A 16,276-nucleotide genomic window follows, 5' to 3' on the forward strand; every position below is an offset into this window, starting at 1 on the left:
TAATCAGTATATCTGACTCATATGTTAGTTGTACAACTACACAAGGATGAATATAGCTAGGCCTCCGTACCTTGTGGTTTGGGTGGGTACGTGCTGAAGTACCCGATGGTGAGCAGTAGAGGGTACTGCTGACTCTGGGTCAGCCTGCGCAGGAGGTTGTCTCTGCATACAGGTAGGAGTGTCCTCTGTGGATGACAGGTAGACAAAGAGAACCATGAACACCGATCTCATTAATATCACCCACAATGTGTTTTAACTGTACCTCTGGCTAAAGGGAAGGCTGGATGCCCAGGCTGCAGCCGGTGGAGGTATATGGAACGCTGACGCATCTCCACCCGGTTGCTATGGCTGTAGAAATCCTGTTCACAGAGACAGACAGTCAGCGTCCTGCAGGTCAGACACTGGGGATCTCTCCTGTCATTCTCATGTGAAAGGCTCATTGCACATTCAAATTTCCACAATGCCAAAAACTATTGGATGAGTGATGTTTACATTTGACATGATGTTTTATCTTACAGAGTACCATGTGGTTGGCCTATTGTACATGCAGTGAGTGTAGCAGCTGTCCCAGACTGTATCTTGACCCCTGGCACTCTTTGACCCGTGCAGAGAGCAGGGTTTGGGCCCAGAACTGCCGTAGCATCGCCATGGCTTCCTCCACGTGCTCCGAGTCAAAGTGGTAGACCGGGTCAGACTGTGTGGAGCTCAGAAAGTCCATGGCTGCATTGGAAAGCACCATCTCCTCCACTGCATGCCAGAACCCCGACCTGCCTTTGAGACATCATCATAATCATCATCATCCAGCAACTTTGTTTATTCATCATCATCATCATTGTCATTGTCATTATGGATTCACAGCATCATTATGGATTCACAGCATCATTATGGATTCACAGCATCATTATAGATTCACAGCGTAATTATGGATTCACAGCATAATTATGGATTCACAGCATCATTATGGATTCATAGCATCATTATGGATTCACAGCATCATTATGGATTCACAGCATCATTATGGATTCACAGCATCATTATAGATTCACAGCAGCATTATGGATTCAAAGCACCATTATGGATTCAAAGCGTAATTATGGATTCACAGCATCATTATGGATTCACAGCATCATTATGGATTCACAGCGTAATTATGGATTCACAGCATCATTATGGATTCACAGCATCATTATGGATTCACAGCATCATTATGGATTCACAGCATCATTATGGATTCACAGCATCATTATGGATTCACAGCGTAATTATGGATTCCACTAACTCTGCTCCAGCTATTACCACAAGCCTTCGTCCCCAATTAAGGTGCCACCAACCTCCTGTGATATCTGACTAATGCCGTGTTCAAAACAACTGGGAGCTGGGAACTCTCCGACTTCCGAGTGCTCAAACTGGGAACTCGAAACAAAAAGAGCTCCGAATACCAAGTCGGGAACTCGGGCCTCTTTCTAGAGCTCCAAGCTCCGACTTCCTGACCTTAAGATCACTGATGTCATGATTTGACCTCCTTTTTACCCGAGTTCTCAGTTGTCTTGAACGCATAACATGGTGCCAGAAGTGTTTACACCTCGTCAAATATAAGAGGAGAGGTTATTTCAAAAACCTATTATGTACCTTGACAGAGTTTTGAGTGACAAAAGAATACGCTAGCTAACAGCTAACTGCTCTCTCATGTCTCTTCATTCATTGGTCAGAGCCAGAGATAATTTAAACACTTTGTTGAATAACTTACCAAAATACCTCTGTGCTCGTCATGGGCCACAAACTACATTTTTGTTCAATTTGTCATATGGAAACCACTGTAACTGGAAGTTGTAGGCCTACATGTGATTTCTTGATTTATTTTATTGACAATGTGCCATATCCACATCATATTTGCATGAAATATTGTTGCTTGTTTTTTCATGTTCTGTGTATAAAGCTATGAATGTTAATGTACATATTTTATTTGTCACATGCGCCGAATACAACAGATGTAGACCTTACAGTGAAATGCTTACTTACAAGCCCTTAACCAACAATGCAGTTAAGAAAATACCTAAAAAAAAACGTATGAAATAAAATTAACAAATAATTAAAGAGCAGCAGTAAAATAACAATAGCAAGGCAATATACAGGGTGTACCGGTACAGAGTCAATGTGAGGGGGCACCGGTTAGTCGAAGTAATATGTACATGTAGGTACAGTTATTAAAGTGACTATACATAGACAATAACAGAGAGTAGCAGCAGCACAGAAGGTGGTGGGGGGGCAATGCAAATAGTCTGTGTAGCCATTTGATTAGATGTTCAGGAGTTTCATGGCTTGGGGGTAGAAGCTGTTAAGAAGCCTTTTGGACCTAGACTTGGCGTTCCGGTACCACTTGCCATGCGGTATCAGAGAGAACAGTCTATGATTAGGGTGGCTGGAGTCTTTGACAATTTTTTGGGCCTTCCACTGACAGAGGTCCTGGACGGCAGGAAGCTTGTCCCCAGTGATGAACTAGGTGTTTAGTCCCAGGGTCCTTAGCTTATTGTCGAGATTTGAGGGCACTATGGTTTTGAACGCTGAGCTGTAGTCAATGAATAGCATTCTCACATTGATGTTATTTTTCTCCAGGTGTGAAAGGGCAGTGTGGAGTGCAATAGAGAAACAGATGCCTCACAAGTCCTCAACCGGCAGCTTCATTAAATAGTACCCACAAAACACCAGTCTCAACATCAACAGCGAGTTCCTTTGTCCAGTGTCTGTTTTCTTTTGACGATCTTAATCTTTTATTTTTATTGGCCAGTCTGAGATATGGCTTTTTCTTTGCAACATCCCGGAGTTGCCTCTTCACTGTTGACGTTGAGACATTACCTGCTATGAGGACTGGATCATGCCGTGGTCAGACTTGGGAGTCACAGTGGAGGTCTCTCTGACTGCGCCTCCTCTCTTCCACAACAGAACAACAGTCAGAAACTATAGACAGCCAATCATTGTTACGATTCTGTCCCTCCAGAAGCTGGATCGGGTCTTGAGAACTGTGGACATAGATATAAAGAGAAGACAGGTCATTTCAAAGTGTTAAATTAGCGTTTTACCCTGAGGTAAACATAGGTTACACTTTTATATAACATTTTCCTCATAGGTAACAGTCTGTTCCTTACTCAACAATCAAATGGAAAATTATCACAAAGGCATGTTCCCTTACCCCAGGTTAGTGTGATGTTCCCAGCTACACTGCTGTGGAGCACCAGGCAGCTGTAGCTCTGGGTGTCCTGGGCTTCCTGTAGGACAGTCAGGCTCTTCCTCAGCTGGTACGAGCCGTCTCCGTTGGGCAGCACCTCCCCACTGCTCACCCCGTCTACCATGGGAAGCCCCTCTGCCCCCAACCACTCCACCTGCACCGCCCAAGGGTAGAACCCTGTCACATGACACGCGACCTCCACCTTGGAGGGTATCCGTGAGGCCTCTTCTCTCAATAACACTTAACTCAGGGACTGCGAGAAGGCCAGCTGTGATCAAGCCACCTCAACGTTCAGTGTTGTCAACATTGTCTCTACCACTGACATAATTTGCATTTCAAGAATTCTATACTGTCTGTCTACATTTTTTTGTTGTGCGTACTTCAAAATGGTCTTTAGCCGTTCCATTCACTCATAGTTGTAGTGGTAGTAAAGGCTCTCCCGATCAAATGCTTTATTGGCTCTACACTTTACCAAGTGGACAGCTTGAGGGACTGCAGCCGCCCACGTCCTGGCTGGGATGACAAAGGTCACAAAATCCCTCCTGTTGTAGCCATGGCTGACAGAGGTGTGCACTGTACCATCAGGGTTCAGTTTGCAGTAGTCTTGAGTTTGGAAGAGCCGAGCCTGATGAGGGGAAGCTTCATGAAATTGAATTAGTATCATCTTTGTGGAGTTCAGGAATATATATTAAGGTTTAAATACAGACAGTTTCTATGAAATTGAAAGAATACAGAAAATAAAAAAACATCCCATTGTATAAATGGTGATTTTGTAAATAAATAGACAAGATTATGAGATAATCATTATAATATAATGGATATACAAACGCATTGAGTCGACAGCACTCACCTGTAAGGTTATCATGCTGCTCAATCATAGTCAAGGTGATAGCCAAAAACCTGCGAATCATTCTGGAGATGAAGTTCATTCTCCTCCAATGAGAGGGACCCTAGTTGCTGCTGAGCCAATCAGGTATTGGGGCGTCAGCGTCCATGTGCATGGTGTTACTGTCATACTGGAGGATGGTTTTGTCATCTACACTCCACGACCCCATGAATTCTGGCAGACCTGCCACACCCTCTGACCCTATGTGATGTAAGTGGAGGATCTGAGCATCTGCAAAACAGAACATACAGAGAGAATATTTAATTTGAAATATGTTGTGCAAAGATATGGTTAATATGATTAATATACAGTAAATAGGTAAAGAATACGTGTCATGTAAATGTCCTTAAATGTACTCACCTGATATAGTATAGTATGGCTGCAAAGCAGAGCCCAAATCAAGATACGCTTCATCTAAAGATGGATGTATGCACCTTGAGTGTGAAGAGACGAGTTTCCATTCACACTTTTGTTTCTGTGGGTTTGTTGACACAGCCTGATTACCTTGTTGTACAACATACTGGTTGGTCCCTTGCAAAGATGGCATCACAGTTTTACTCACACACGTACAGCAGACAGGTTTGGCACGTTAGGAATTTACCCTTCATTTCTGTCAAGAATCATGCTCGCACTGTTAAACATAACGAACGGCACAGTGTTAATCGTTGAGACAAAGCAAAAGCCCCTTTGATTTCAATGAAATAAACAACTTCATGAGTGCAAGGAGATGGAATTCCTCCCTGTTTGTAAATTGTCATCATGCTAACTTATTGATGTACTCTAGAGCCCATGTCTTTGAGTAGGGTCCTTTCAGGCCTCAGTAACTTATTGAAGGATTGTAGTCGTCCAAACTCAACGGTAGCAGTTGAAATGTGTCTGTCTGAGTCAATGAGTACATTTCAGACTCATGCTGCTTCAGTCACGCTGGCTGAACTTGGAATAGATACCAGCGTTCAGAACACAATGGACGGACAGACACATGGGAGAGACGGAACAAAAGGAAAAGAAAGGATGACGACCTGGATCAGAAGGAAATGTTGGTGATGGTGAAGCAGGGATGTGCAGGGAAGGACGGATTAGCGAAGGTGAAGATGGAGGAGAGAGGTCACTGGGGCAGCGAGAAAGAGTTTCTCCTGGCCGCAGCAGGGAACGTGATGGGCCTAGGTAACGTGTGGAAGTTCCCCTACCTCTGCTACAAAAATGGTGGAGGTGAGTCCATGAAGGAGAAGGTGCACTGGTTATTCAAATGATGATCAGCTGAACAAATGAGGAACTTAGACCATTTAAACGCATGTATCATACATTATGTTCTCTCTACCTGATTAGAGGCCTGTGTTGACTTCCACTCTCAAACCAGACAGATGAACTCAACCTTTGCAGCCACTGAATTCTGGGAGAAGTTTACGGATTCAACATGGATTCAACATCTTCCAGTTGGCCACAACATTAAAGACAATGTTTGTTTGTGTACAATCTCTACCAGTCTCTTTCTCTAGGCTGCATGTGCTGGTCATCTGGGGGGTATAGAGGTGGGCAGTGTCAGGTGCTGCTGTGTCTCACCCCTCTCGCTGTGTCTCTCTCTCACTGTGTGTGTGTGTGTGTGTGTGATCTACTCAAACCTCTCTTCTCCTGTCCCCAGGGTGGGATGTATGTGTTCCAGTTGTTTGACTACTATGCCTGTAACGGAACCCGTCTGCTCTTCTTCTCTGTGTTCGAGGCCATGGAATGGATATTTGGTGAGGCTAATCGAATTATATTGGTCACATACCTGTGTTTAGCAGATGTTATTGCGGGTGTAGCGAAACGCTTGTGAACTAACCTGGAATATATTTCTGTCAATGATTGTATGCCCTCTTTTATGTCCAATACAATATATATAAAACATACATATAAACACTGTGGTGCCATAGAATCCTATATAAACACAAACCAGTATCATTCCACTATCAATCTTATTGAGATGATAAACGTGATATCAATGCAACATGCCAACATCTAGATATTTATTTTATTTAACTAGGTAAATTCTTATTTACAATGACGGCCTACCCCAGCCAACGCTGGTCCAATTGCATCTGGAATCGAACCAGGGACTGTAGTGACACCTCTTGCACTGAGATGCAGTGCCTTAGACTGCTGTGCCACTCGGACACATTAACATGTCTCTGTCTCTGCACCTGGTGGGTTAGATTGGGTAGAGTGTATGGTGTGATAGAGGACACGACAGGGATGAGGCCTAACCCTGTCTTCAAGCTCTTCTGGCTCTACATGATCCCTCTGGTTTCCCTGGTGAGTTTCAGGCTTTGATGGACAGTAATGGCATGCAGGACTCAAGGTTGTGCAATTCTATAAGACACCAAGAGATGACACTATCACAATGCAATAGGTTACAAATTCATCGCAGCTCAGCAATAAAGCAGAATGGGACCTGTTGCATGAACTTTCACTTGCTTTACACAAGCAACTATTCACATGCTCACGTCTTCGAGAGATGAAATGATGGTAGTGTTCTCAACAGCAACAAAAATGACTGATCTGGAGTTACTTTAAATGTTAAAAGCATATCTTGATGTTGAAGAAATCCTAATTTCCTCTCGTCTCTCCCAGGTGTTGTTTATCTGCTCTCTGGTGGAGTACCAGCACCTGACCTTCAACCGCTGGTATGTGTACCCTGGATGGGTGCATGTTCTGGGCTGGCTGTTGGCCCTCTCCTCCATCGTCCTGGTCCCAGTGTGGGCCCTGCTGCAGATCTGCACCGGGACAGGCAGTCTTAGAGAGGTGAGAGTGGGACTGACCTGTGACCGGTGTTCAAACGCGGTTTTCTTCATGGATTGGTCATAGGATAATTATGTTTAAAGGATCAAATTGGAGGACTTATAGATCTGAAATTATCTTTGTAAACTGAATGGGTAGGTATAATTTATTCACTGCAAAATGACCATAAAGTATTGAAGAAACCAACTAATTCACTTAAATCATTAAACATTCAAGTTTTGACATGTTGATGTGCTGACTTTCCCCTCAACTCACCAGCGTTTCCTCCACCTGTGTCGGCCAGACCATGACCTCCCGTTGACCCGGAAGAGAAAGACTAAGCCAGAGCACATGACCTCTGGAGCAGAGATGGAGGTACTCGTGACCGCAGCAGGGGAAACCACAGACAAATGAAATGACACACACCTAGAAAAGCTTCTGTGTCAAAGTTGTTTGTATACTGATAATTTATCTTAACACAACACCTAGCTGAACTTTTGTATCCAACATGTTGAGAGAATACCATTGATAATGAACAACGGTGCATGTTTCAATACAGTGTCATCATGTTCCATATTTGAACAGTGTGTCACCACAATGCATTTGAAAGAACATAGCCCAAGCACAGAGCGAGCAACCTAGAGTCACTGCAGATTGTCATTGTATTAAACAAAACACAATGTTCTTTCAACTGTCCCCACTCAAGGTTTAACATGGGTTACTGGCAGCTCATGACGTACCTTTCTGAAGTCACTCCAGTTTACATGGTAGCAGTTGTAGTCACTATTAAAAGGTCATCTCATTCTGTCAGTTTCTTATTATGAAAGACCATTTTTGGCCAATTTAACTAATAGCATTTTTGTGATGTAAATTAGTGCTTTGCCTCAACCTTATCCTTCAATTACATTTTTATAATCCTTAGACATCAGAAACATTTATGAATTCCCCCCAAAATTATGCTTATCTAAAAACACAAATGAAAGTAGATTAAAAAATAAACTGTTTGTCTTTATGTCACATAGAAATGTGTGTACTGGCATTCCCTTAGATAAGACTCAAGAAGCAAAACACATACACACCTGGTTTTGTCAATACTAAAACAAACAATCAAAGACCAATGTTAATACATAATTCCCTGGTAGGATCTTCAAGATCCTGAATGAGATAGACTTTTGTGTTTCAATGGCATGTTTAACCATACCATACGGTTATACACAGACTGTGCAACACATTAGGAATATTGAGTTCCACCCCCTTGTGCCTTCAGAACAGCCTCAATTCATCAGGGCATGGACTCTAAAAGGAGTGGAAAGCGTTCCACAGGGATGCTGGCCCATGTTGACTCCAATGTATCACACAGTTGTGTCAAGTTGGCTGGATGTCCTTTGGGTGGTGAACCATTCTTGATACACATGGGAAACTGTTGAGCGTGAAAAACCCAGCAGCGTTGCAGTTCTTGACACACTCAAACCGGTGCGCCTGGCACCTACTACCATACCCCGTTGTTCAAAGGCACTTAAATATTCAGAGGCACATAAAAATCCTTCTTTAACCTGTGTTCTCCCCTTCATCTACACTAACTGATTGAGGTGTATTTAACAGATGACATCAATAAGGGATCATAACTTTCACCTGGATTTACCTGGTCAGTCTGTTTTATATATGGCAAATACAAAAAGAATGTACATTGTCAGTATAATTTCTCTATACGGAGTGAAGTTTATCAAAATGCACGTCTTGATATTCAGCTCACTGAAAACGTACACTGAAGCTGAGTTTTTATGGCAGGCAATGAGTAGCATTCAGACGCTGTGCAGAAATATACAGTGTAGCATAGTGCTGTCCGTGTCGACATTGTCTCACGCATCATTAAACCTTCAACCTCTTCCCCTCAGCCTCTCTAGGAATTTCCAAAAGCAGACTTTGAAGAAGAGGCCAAAACATATTGTCTTTGTTTGGGAGGCTACGGTGAGGGAAAAAAGTATTTGATCCCCTGCTGATTTTGTACGTTTGCCCACTGACAAAGAAATTATCAGTCTATCATTTTAATGGTAGGTTTATTTGAACAGTGAGAGACAGAATAACAACAAAAAAATCCAGAAAAACGCATGTCAATAATGTTATAATTTGATTAGCATTTTAATGAGGGAAATAAGTATTAAGATTTCTGGCTCCCAGGTGTCTTTTATACAGGTAACGTGCTGAGATTATGACCACACTCTTAAAGGGAGTGCTCCTAACCTCAGCTTGTTACCTGTAAAAAAGACACCTGTCCACAGAAGCAATCAATCAATCAGATTCCAAACTCTCCACCATGGCCAAGACCAAAGAGCTCTCCATGGATGTCAGGGACAAGATTGTAGACCTACTCAAGGCTGGAATGGGCTACAAGACCATCGCCCAGCAGCTTGATGAGAAGGTGACAACATTTGGTGTGATTATTCGCAAATGGAAGAAACACAAAAAACTGTCAATCTCCCTCGGCCTGGGGCTCCATGCAAGATCTCACCTCGTGGGGTTGCAATGATCATGAGAATGATGAGGAATCAGCCCAGAACTACACGGGAGGATCTTGTCAATGACCTCAAGGCAGCTGGGACCATAATCACCAAGAAAACAATTGGTAACACACTACGCCGTGAAGGACTGAAATCCTGCAGCGTCCGCAAGGTCCCCCTGCTCAAGAAAGCACATATACATGCCCGTCTGAAGTTTGCCAATGAACATCTGAATGATTCAGAGGACAACTGGGTGAAAGTGTTGTGGTCATATGAGACCAAAATGGAGCTCTTTGGCATCAACTCAACTTGCTGTGTTTGGAGGAGGAATGCTGCCTATGACCCCAAGAACACCATCCCCACCGTCAAACATGGAGGTGGAAACATTATGCTTTGGGGGTGATTTTCTGCTAAGGGGACAGGACAACTTCATCGCATCAAAGGGACGATGGACGGGGCCATTGTACCGTCAAATCTTGTGTGAGAACCTCCTTCCTTCAGCCAGGACATTGAAAATGGGTCGTGGATGGGTATTCCAGCATGACAATGACCCCAAACACACAGCCAAGGCAACAAAGGAGTGGCTCAAGAAGAAGCACATTAAGGTCCTGGAGTGGCCTAGCCAGTCTCCAGACCTTAATCCCATAGAAAATATGTGGAGGGAGCTGAAGGATCGAGTTGCCAAACGTCAGCTTGAAGCCTTAATGACTTGGAGAAGATCTGCAAAGAGGAGTGGGACAAAATCCCTCCTGAGATGTGTGCAAACCTGGTGGCCAACTACAAGAAACGTCTGACCTCTGTGATTGCCAACAAGGGTTTTGCCACCAAGTACTAAGTCATGTTTTGCAGAAGGGTCAAATACTTATTTCCCTCATTAAAATGCAAATCCATTTATAAAATTTTTGACATGCATTTTTCTGGATTTTTTTGTTGTTATTCTGTCTCTCACTGTTCAAATAAACCTACCATTAAAATGATAGAGTGATTATTTCTTTGTCAGTGTGCAAATGTACAAAATCAGCAGGGGATCAAATACTTTTTTCCCTCACTGCATTAATGTCTCTGTTGGGGTAACCGTCAGAAACATGTTACTAAACAGACTACATACTTTGGGTTCGTTGGAGCTGAAGTGAAGTGAAGTGACTGTTAGAGGGTTACAAACTGGCCAGTTGCCCTGCCTTTCCTTGGGCAGGTGCTAGAGAACACCATGGGTGGAACTGTCAGGGGGCATGATGGTGACTGTCTCAGGGGGTTTGGCACTGGCCTGCCCCGAGCGAGAGCAGGACGTGGTGATGCTGACTGGAGAATGCTGTGACAGGGAAACAGCGCAGTACTGTGGGAGCAGATCTGACATGGGGGCCAGGAGGGGCGAGGCTGGGACCAGGGCCTCCACCCCATTGTGGGCATGAGTGGCAATATTACAGCCAACTGAATCCCTCTTGAAACTGGCGTTCCCTCCCACTCCTGGCTCTGGACTATAACTGTTGTGATCCTCTTCACTCCCCAGGTTCTTGAGGCTGGGGTAGCAGCCTGACTGAGCCATAGCCTGGTGTATCCTCTCCCAGCCCGCGTTGGCTGTGTTGGCATTGGGGTCGTTATTATCAGGGTCATTGTTATAGGGGTTGTTGTGGTGGTTGGCGGCCTGATACAGCAGCTGTGTGTGCTGGCGGAGCTGGGCGATGTCTCGGTCTGTGGCGTTGCTCTGGCGGAGGAGGTCCTGGGTCCGCAGCGTGATGTCAAGCAGGCCTGACTGGCTTAGGATGCCCACTGTGTTCAGGAAGCGCCTGTCGCGAGCCGCACTTAACAGGGACAGGCCTGGACCGTGCCTGCGGGGCCACCTGCTGGCCGAGGGGGGAGAGGAGCCACCGGAAGAGGAGTAGGAGGAGGCGGTGGTGGTGTCGGAGCTGGACATAGAGCAGGAGACAAAGCTGGAAAGTGTGGAGGGAGAGCGAGGGCTGGGGGAGTGGGATGAGGCAGGGCTCCTCCAGTGGGACAGGCTTCTATTGGGGTCTGGCTGCTTGCGGATATGTTTTCTGGATGGTGTCAGTAAGTGAGTAGTAGTGGACACCTCATCCCTCTTGTCCTCTGTACACATCCTCTTGTCCTGACTCTGGTCCTCCCTGCCAGTCCCCTTACCATGGGGGTCCACTGGGGTCTTGTCTGATGGCTTCTTACTGGGATGGGGGGCGATACGAGGGTAGGACTTAAGAATGGGCAGGTAGGTTCTGCTTTTTGTTTTCATAGCTGTGCTGTCAGATCTCCAGGACTGTGTTCTGTTGGGCTTTGGGGATGCGGGTGAGGCCGAGGCTTCACTGGGCTGCTGGACCAGGATCACATGACAGGGGCCAGAGTCATTGGGACTTCCTTCTCTGTTCTCCCAGTTTAGCTGGTTCTGGAGGTGATGGTCTGAGTCATTCTGGGAGGGGGTAATTAAAGCCAAAAAGAAAGGAAAGATGAAGGGAAGATGAGAGAAAGAGAGGCAACTCTGTTAACACAAACTGTAAAGAAAAGGGCAACTTATTTGAGCGGACTTGCTGTAAGAGGATTGTGAACAAGGATGAGTCTGGTGTCATCAAATACATCCCTAAAATCATTTGGTGACATTTATCAGACATCTCATTTCCAGATGCTTTCTTCCTCACACTCTGTCCCCATCACCTCCTCTTCCTCCTCCACCTGTAACCCCCTCTTCCACCTCCACCTGTCCCCATCACCTCCTCTTCCTCCCGTCCCTGTCACCTCTTCCACCTTTCCCTGTCACCTTCTCTTCCTACTCCACCTGTCCCTGTCACCTTCTCTTCCTACTCCACCTGTCACCTCTTCCTTCTCAACCTGTACCTGTCCACTCCTCTTCCTCAACCTGTACCTGTCCACTCCTCTTCCTCCTCCACCTCCTGTCAACTCCTCTTCCTGTCACCTCCTCTTCCTCCTCCTCCTGTACCAGTTTACTCCTCCTCATCTACCGGTACCCTCCTCTTCCTCCTCCACCTGTCCCTGTCACCTCAACCTCCTGTCCCCGACACCTCAACCACCTGTCCCTGACACCTCAACCACCTGTCCCCGACACCTCAACCACCTGTCCCCGACACCTCACCTACCTGTCCCCGACACCTCACTCACCTGTCCCCGACACCTCAACCACCTGTCCCCGACACCTCAACCACCTGTCCCCGACACCTCAACCACCTGTCCCCGACACCTCAACCACCTGTCCCCGACACCTCAACCACCTGTACCTGTAACCTCCTCTTCCACTTGTCACCTCCTCTTCCTCCTCCACCTGTCCCTGTCACCTCCTCCACCTGTACCTGACACCTCCACCTGTACCTGTCACCTCCTCTTCCACTTGTCACCTCCTCTTCCTCCTCCATCTGTCACCTCATCTTCCTGTCACCTCCTCATACACCTGTCCCTGTCACCCCCTCTCCTCTTCCTCCTCCACATGTCCCTGTCACCTCCTCCATCTATCTACTCCTCCTCATCTACCTGTCCCCTCCACTTCCTCATACACCTGTCCCTATCACCTTGTCTTCCTCCCCCACCTATCCTTGTCACTTCCTCTTCCACCTGTCACCACCTCTTCCTCCTCCACCTGTCCCCTCTTGCTCCTCCTCCTCTGCCTGTCCCCTCCTCCTCCTCCTCTGCATGTCCCCTCCTCTTCCTCTTCCTCCTCCGCCTGTCCCCTCCTCTTCCTCTTCCGCCTGTCCCCTCCTCTTCCTCCTCCGCCTGTCCCCTCCTCTTCCTCCTTCACCTGTCTCCTCTATTTCTGTATGTATTTCTCCTTTTTATTTGTTACTCTGTTTAGTTTTGCTGTCCTATGATTGGCCACCTCCTGCCATGTCTTTCTTCACAGTTTCATGCTCTAGTCCTGCCACCTCTTCAATGCTATTCAATTAGGAACATTTTTTAATTGGAAAATTTGGTTTACTTTCTCAATTGACTACTGAAATGGAACTGACCTCAAGCCTGCCTCCCACCTCTTTCACCTGTTTGAGCACCACGTTCTTGATGATGAAGATGGGGGTGAGGTCAGGGCTTCCGAAGCTGGGGACCAGGATGTGATTCCCCTGGAGAGGGGCCTGCTCGGGCTTGACCTGGCTCTGAAGACCCTCCCTTCCCCTGGGCTCTAACACGCTGCTGCCCTGGTCCTCTCTATCCGCATGGAGCCAGTCTGTGCAGCTGTTGTTGTCTGGAGGAGAGGAAGAAGGGGGGAGAGAGAGAGAAGCAAGTTAAAGGAAGAGATGAGTGTAAAGAATTGAAGAAATACAGACGGATTGAAGGGGAATACAGGGGGGGATGGGAGCTGTCCTCACAAGAAATGTGACACACAATTCTTTTTATACCGTTTCCCGCTGGTTACTGAGTGAGTCATGTGTACCTGTGAGGTCATACTCACACGTCATCAAGGACAGTAAACTAGTACTCCTCATGAAGGAATTCATGGAATTCTATCAGCAATACTACTGAGTAGAGGGCCAGTGAGCATGTAGACTACACGTGTGTCCTTCTCTATCTAGGAATACAACACCTCAGACTGATTGGTTGCACATCACATACTTGTCATAGTGTAGTCAGTAATTCATCCTATTGGAAGCTGTGACTTGCACTGCCTGGCCTGGGTAACACTGTGTGACCCTATGTGTCATGACTCATGAGGGTCACACAGTCTGGCAGTGTGAGAGTTTACAGGAAACACATTGAGTGAGAAAGAGCGAGGGGGTGGGTGAGTGACACATTTTGGGGCGAGTGAGTGTCCGGAACGTTCTCCCTCACCCGAATATCCAGAATCTTTTTCAGAGCCGCAGCGAGAGCCTCTTCTGTTGGACTCTGTGTCTGCAGTACTCCTTGAGGCCAGCAGGGTGGCAGCGTTGCTCCTGTCCTCAGCATTCTTACTGGATGCACGTGGCTCTCGCCCACTTAGACAAGCCTGTTCCAGAGGCATACTGCGTCCTGGTGGAGAACCAAATACACCACTGAGTAACATTTCCCTGGAATATGTTTTAAAATGCATCAGCCTATGGTACTTCAAAAAGCTACTGTCATAAAAATAGAAACACCTTGGCTCCAAGTTGCAGAAAAAAATCAAAAACTCCTCACTGAATATTTTTAGGTGTTGAAATGACATTATGCTGCTGGATACATAATCTCTGATTTAGCTCCTCCTCCTTAGTCACTTCTCCCTCCACAGCCCATTCCCTTTGCCTGGCTCCTCCTCTTCACTCCTAGATACATCAGGATCCCGTGTGTGTGGACTGTACGTGCGTGTCGGGAGAATAGGGGGGTGCTATGTGTGTGTGTTTGGTAATATCACATCCACCCACGAATTAAACACCACCATGACAAAATACACCATTTTTGCATGTGTTGACCAGGCATGATGGGAGACGTTAAATCATGGTGATTACCATGGATATGATCATGAGAGCTTCAGAAGTGATTTAGCACATTCATGTGTGTGGGATTAGTCTTTAGAGCAATATACTGTATGTGGATGCAAATGTGGTTCTTTATGTAACACTGTGTCACCCTATAGGTCAACCCTGGTCTGACAGACATGTTTACACAATTTGATATTCCTCCCTCCATCTCTCTTTCCCCAAAGCTCTCAATTTTCTCTGTTTGAGTGACACTATCTTATGTCCAAGATAAGAGAGATAGAAAAAAGTCCCACCATGAATCTGACCCGATCGACCTCATCCTTTCTGTTCTGACCATTAGACTACCCACACTGTCAGCTGAATTTCAACTGTTGCGGAAAACCCATTTATCTCGTGGAGAACAGCTTTACGTCAGTCATGGGACTTGTAAGCAGAAATATAGGTTAAAAATCTATGTAATAAACAATAGCTTACAAAATGAAAAATATTTGCACCTCAAGCTTTTTAGAGGGGCACAAAGTAACATTGTGGGACTATATAGCCCCCTGAGAAATGACACTTTCTTGTACATGATGATACCCAATGGCAGGTTTATGACGTTCCGACTAAGCAATTGTTTCTAGGTAACTTTCTGTGGTGTTATTTTGTAAACAAAGGGCCACTAGGACAAACGTGTACGATGTGTATCCAACGTGCGCTGTCACAACTGGCGGCTCCTCCCCTTCCCTTATGTAACATCACAACTTCTGCAGAGCAGACAAACTTGCTCTATTGCTTTGCACATTAACAAACGCGATATACAAAACGCACGAAATAAGTCAGAAATAATTAGGCCTAATAAATAAATCAAAGAACATGACAACTATATTTGTCAAATGTTTAAATACTTGCTTAAGCATGGTCAGCAGGTTTAAATCAGGTCAAAAAGTCCACATATAAAGCAACTGTGGTCAAGTGCACCCTTCACATTAAATTATTGTTTCAAAAGTCTCAGTTTCAAAGTGTATTTAAAAAAAATCACCAACAGCTTACCTCCAATATCAATTTAGACACTTTGCCACTGGTGGTTCACTTCACTTGCACAGCGCTCCGTATTGTTGACTCGAGCACCTAATTTCTAGCTCTATTTTTCAACGTTTCACTTGTCACGTCATCTATGCGTGTCTATCGCTGCGTTTCTATTATAGCTATCTCATTCAATGTATAAACTAGCTAACGGGATGTGAAGACTACCTGTAGCCTCACGGTTAGATCCTATAAAACGAGTCCCAGTTCCAGAATTGACAATCGGTACCCAACCTGAAAATGGCCCCGCCTCCTAGACCTCCCTGCGGGTTTCCACTAGTTACCACAGCCACAAAGTCAAAATTGGCTATAGGCCTATTGTAAACATTTATGGGAAAAAAATCGTCATTTAAGGGTAGGAGAATGGTTTAGATTAAAGATAGGTTTATAATCGAATTTTAAGATGCATTGAATAAATATTCAGGGTTTATGACTTTGTGGCTGACTAGTGACGACCCTTCCCTTGCTAGAA

The 16,276-nt window shown here is 45.4% G+C and overlaps 2 protein-coding genes and 1 long non-coding RNA gene across 4 annotated transcripts; all 3 read right to left on the reverse strand.

Moving 5' to 3' along the window:
- Positions 1-2,740: 2,740 nt before the first annotated feature.
- LOC123724098 (T-cell surface glycoprotein CD1b3) lies at positions 2,741-3,452 on the reverse strand (the record flags this gene model as incomplete). Its single annotated transcript, XM_045687027.1, has 2 exons — positions 2,741-3,017; positions 3,188-3,452. Coding segments are annotated over 2 exons (327 nt in total), but the record flags the coding sequence as incomplete, so codon positions are not given.
- A 4-nt stretch (positions 3,453-3,456) lies between these two features.
- On the reverse strand, positions 3,457-5,012 carry LOC123744752 (uncharacterized). The gene is made up of 3 exons (XR_006771221.1): positions 4,470-5,012; positions 4,074-4,340; positions 3,457-3,862 (listed from the first exon to the last, which is right to left on the reverse strand). It is a non-coding gene; the product is annotated as an uncharacterized lncRNA (long non-coding RNA).
- Positions 5,013-10,354: 5,342 nt separating this feature from the next.
- Positions 10,355-16,064, reverse strand: LOC106613144 (CLOCK-interacting pacemaker). Of its 2 annotated transcripts, none has more exons than XM_045724762.1 (4): positions 15,772-16,064; positions 14,135-14,311; positions 13,348-13,550; positions 10,355-11,777 (listed from the first exon to the last, which is right to left on the reverse strand). In XM_045724762.1, exons 2-4 carry the CDS (start codon positions 14,301-14,303, stop codon positions 10,557-10,559), a joined length of 1,593 nt encoding a protein of 530 aa, XP_045580718.1. In that variant the 5' UTR covers positions 14,304-14,311; positions 15,772-16,064; the 3' UTR covers positions 10,355-10,556. The 2 variants fall into 2 exon arrangements, with proteins under 2 accessions (XP_045580718.1, XP_014070593.1); XM_014215118.2 differs by having other exon boundaries at positions 13,321-13,550.
- Between the last annotated feature and the right edge of the window lie 212 nt (positions 16,065-16,276).

This window comes from Salmo salar, chromosome ssa09 (assembly GCF_905237065.1).
Source record: "Salmo salar chromosome ssa09, Ssal_v3.1, whole genome shotgun sequence".
NCBI classification, from domain to species: Eukaryota; Metazoa; Chordata; class Actinopteri; order Salmoniformes; family Salmonidae; genus Salmo; species Salmo salar.

What these genes read in the sequence shown, in the direction of transcription:
- LOC106613144 (XM_014215118.2), bottom strand. Translation starts at nt 14,303, where the DNA reads ATGCCTCTGGAACAGGCTTGTCTAAGTGGGCGAGAGCCACGTGCATCC. An exon ending in AAAAGATTCTGGATATTCGG is followed by an intron (nt 13,551 to 14,134) that starts GTGAGGGAGAAC and finishes CCTCTCCTCCAG; the next exon opens with ACAACAACAGCTGCACAGAC. An exon ending in AGGTGGGAGGCAGGCTTGAG is followed by an intron (nt 11,778 to 13,320) that starts GTCAGTTCCATT and finishes ACCCCCTCCCAG; the next exon opens with AATGACTCAGACCATCACCT.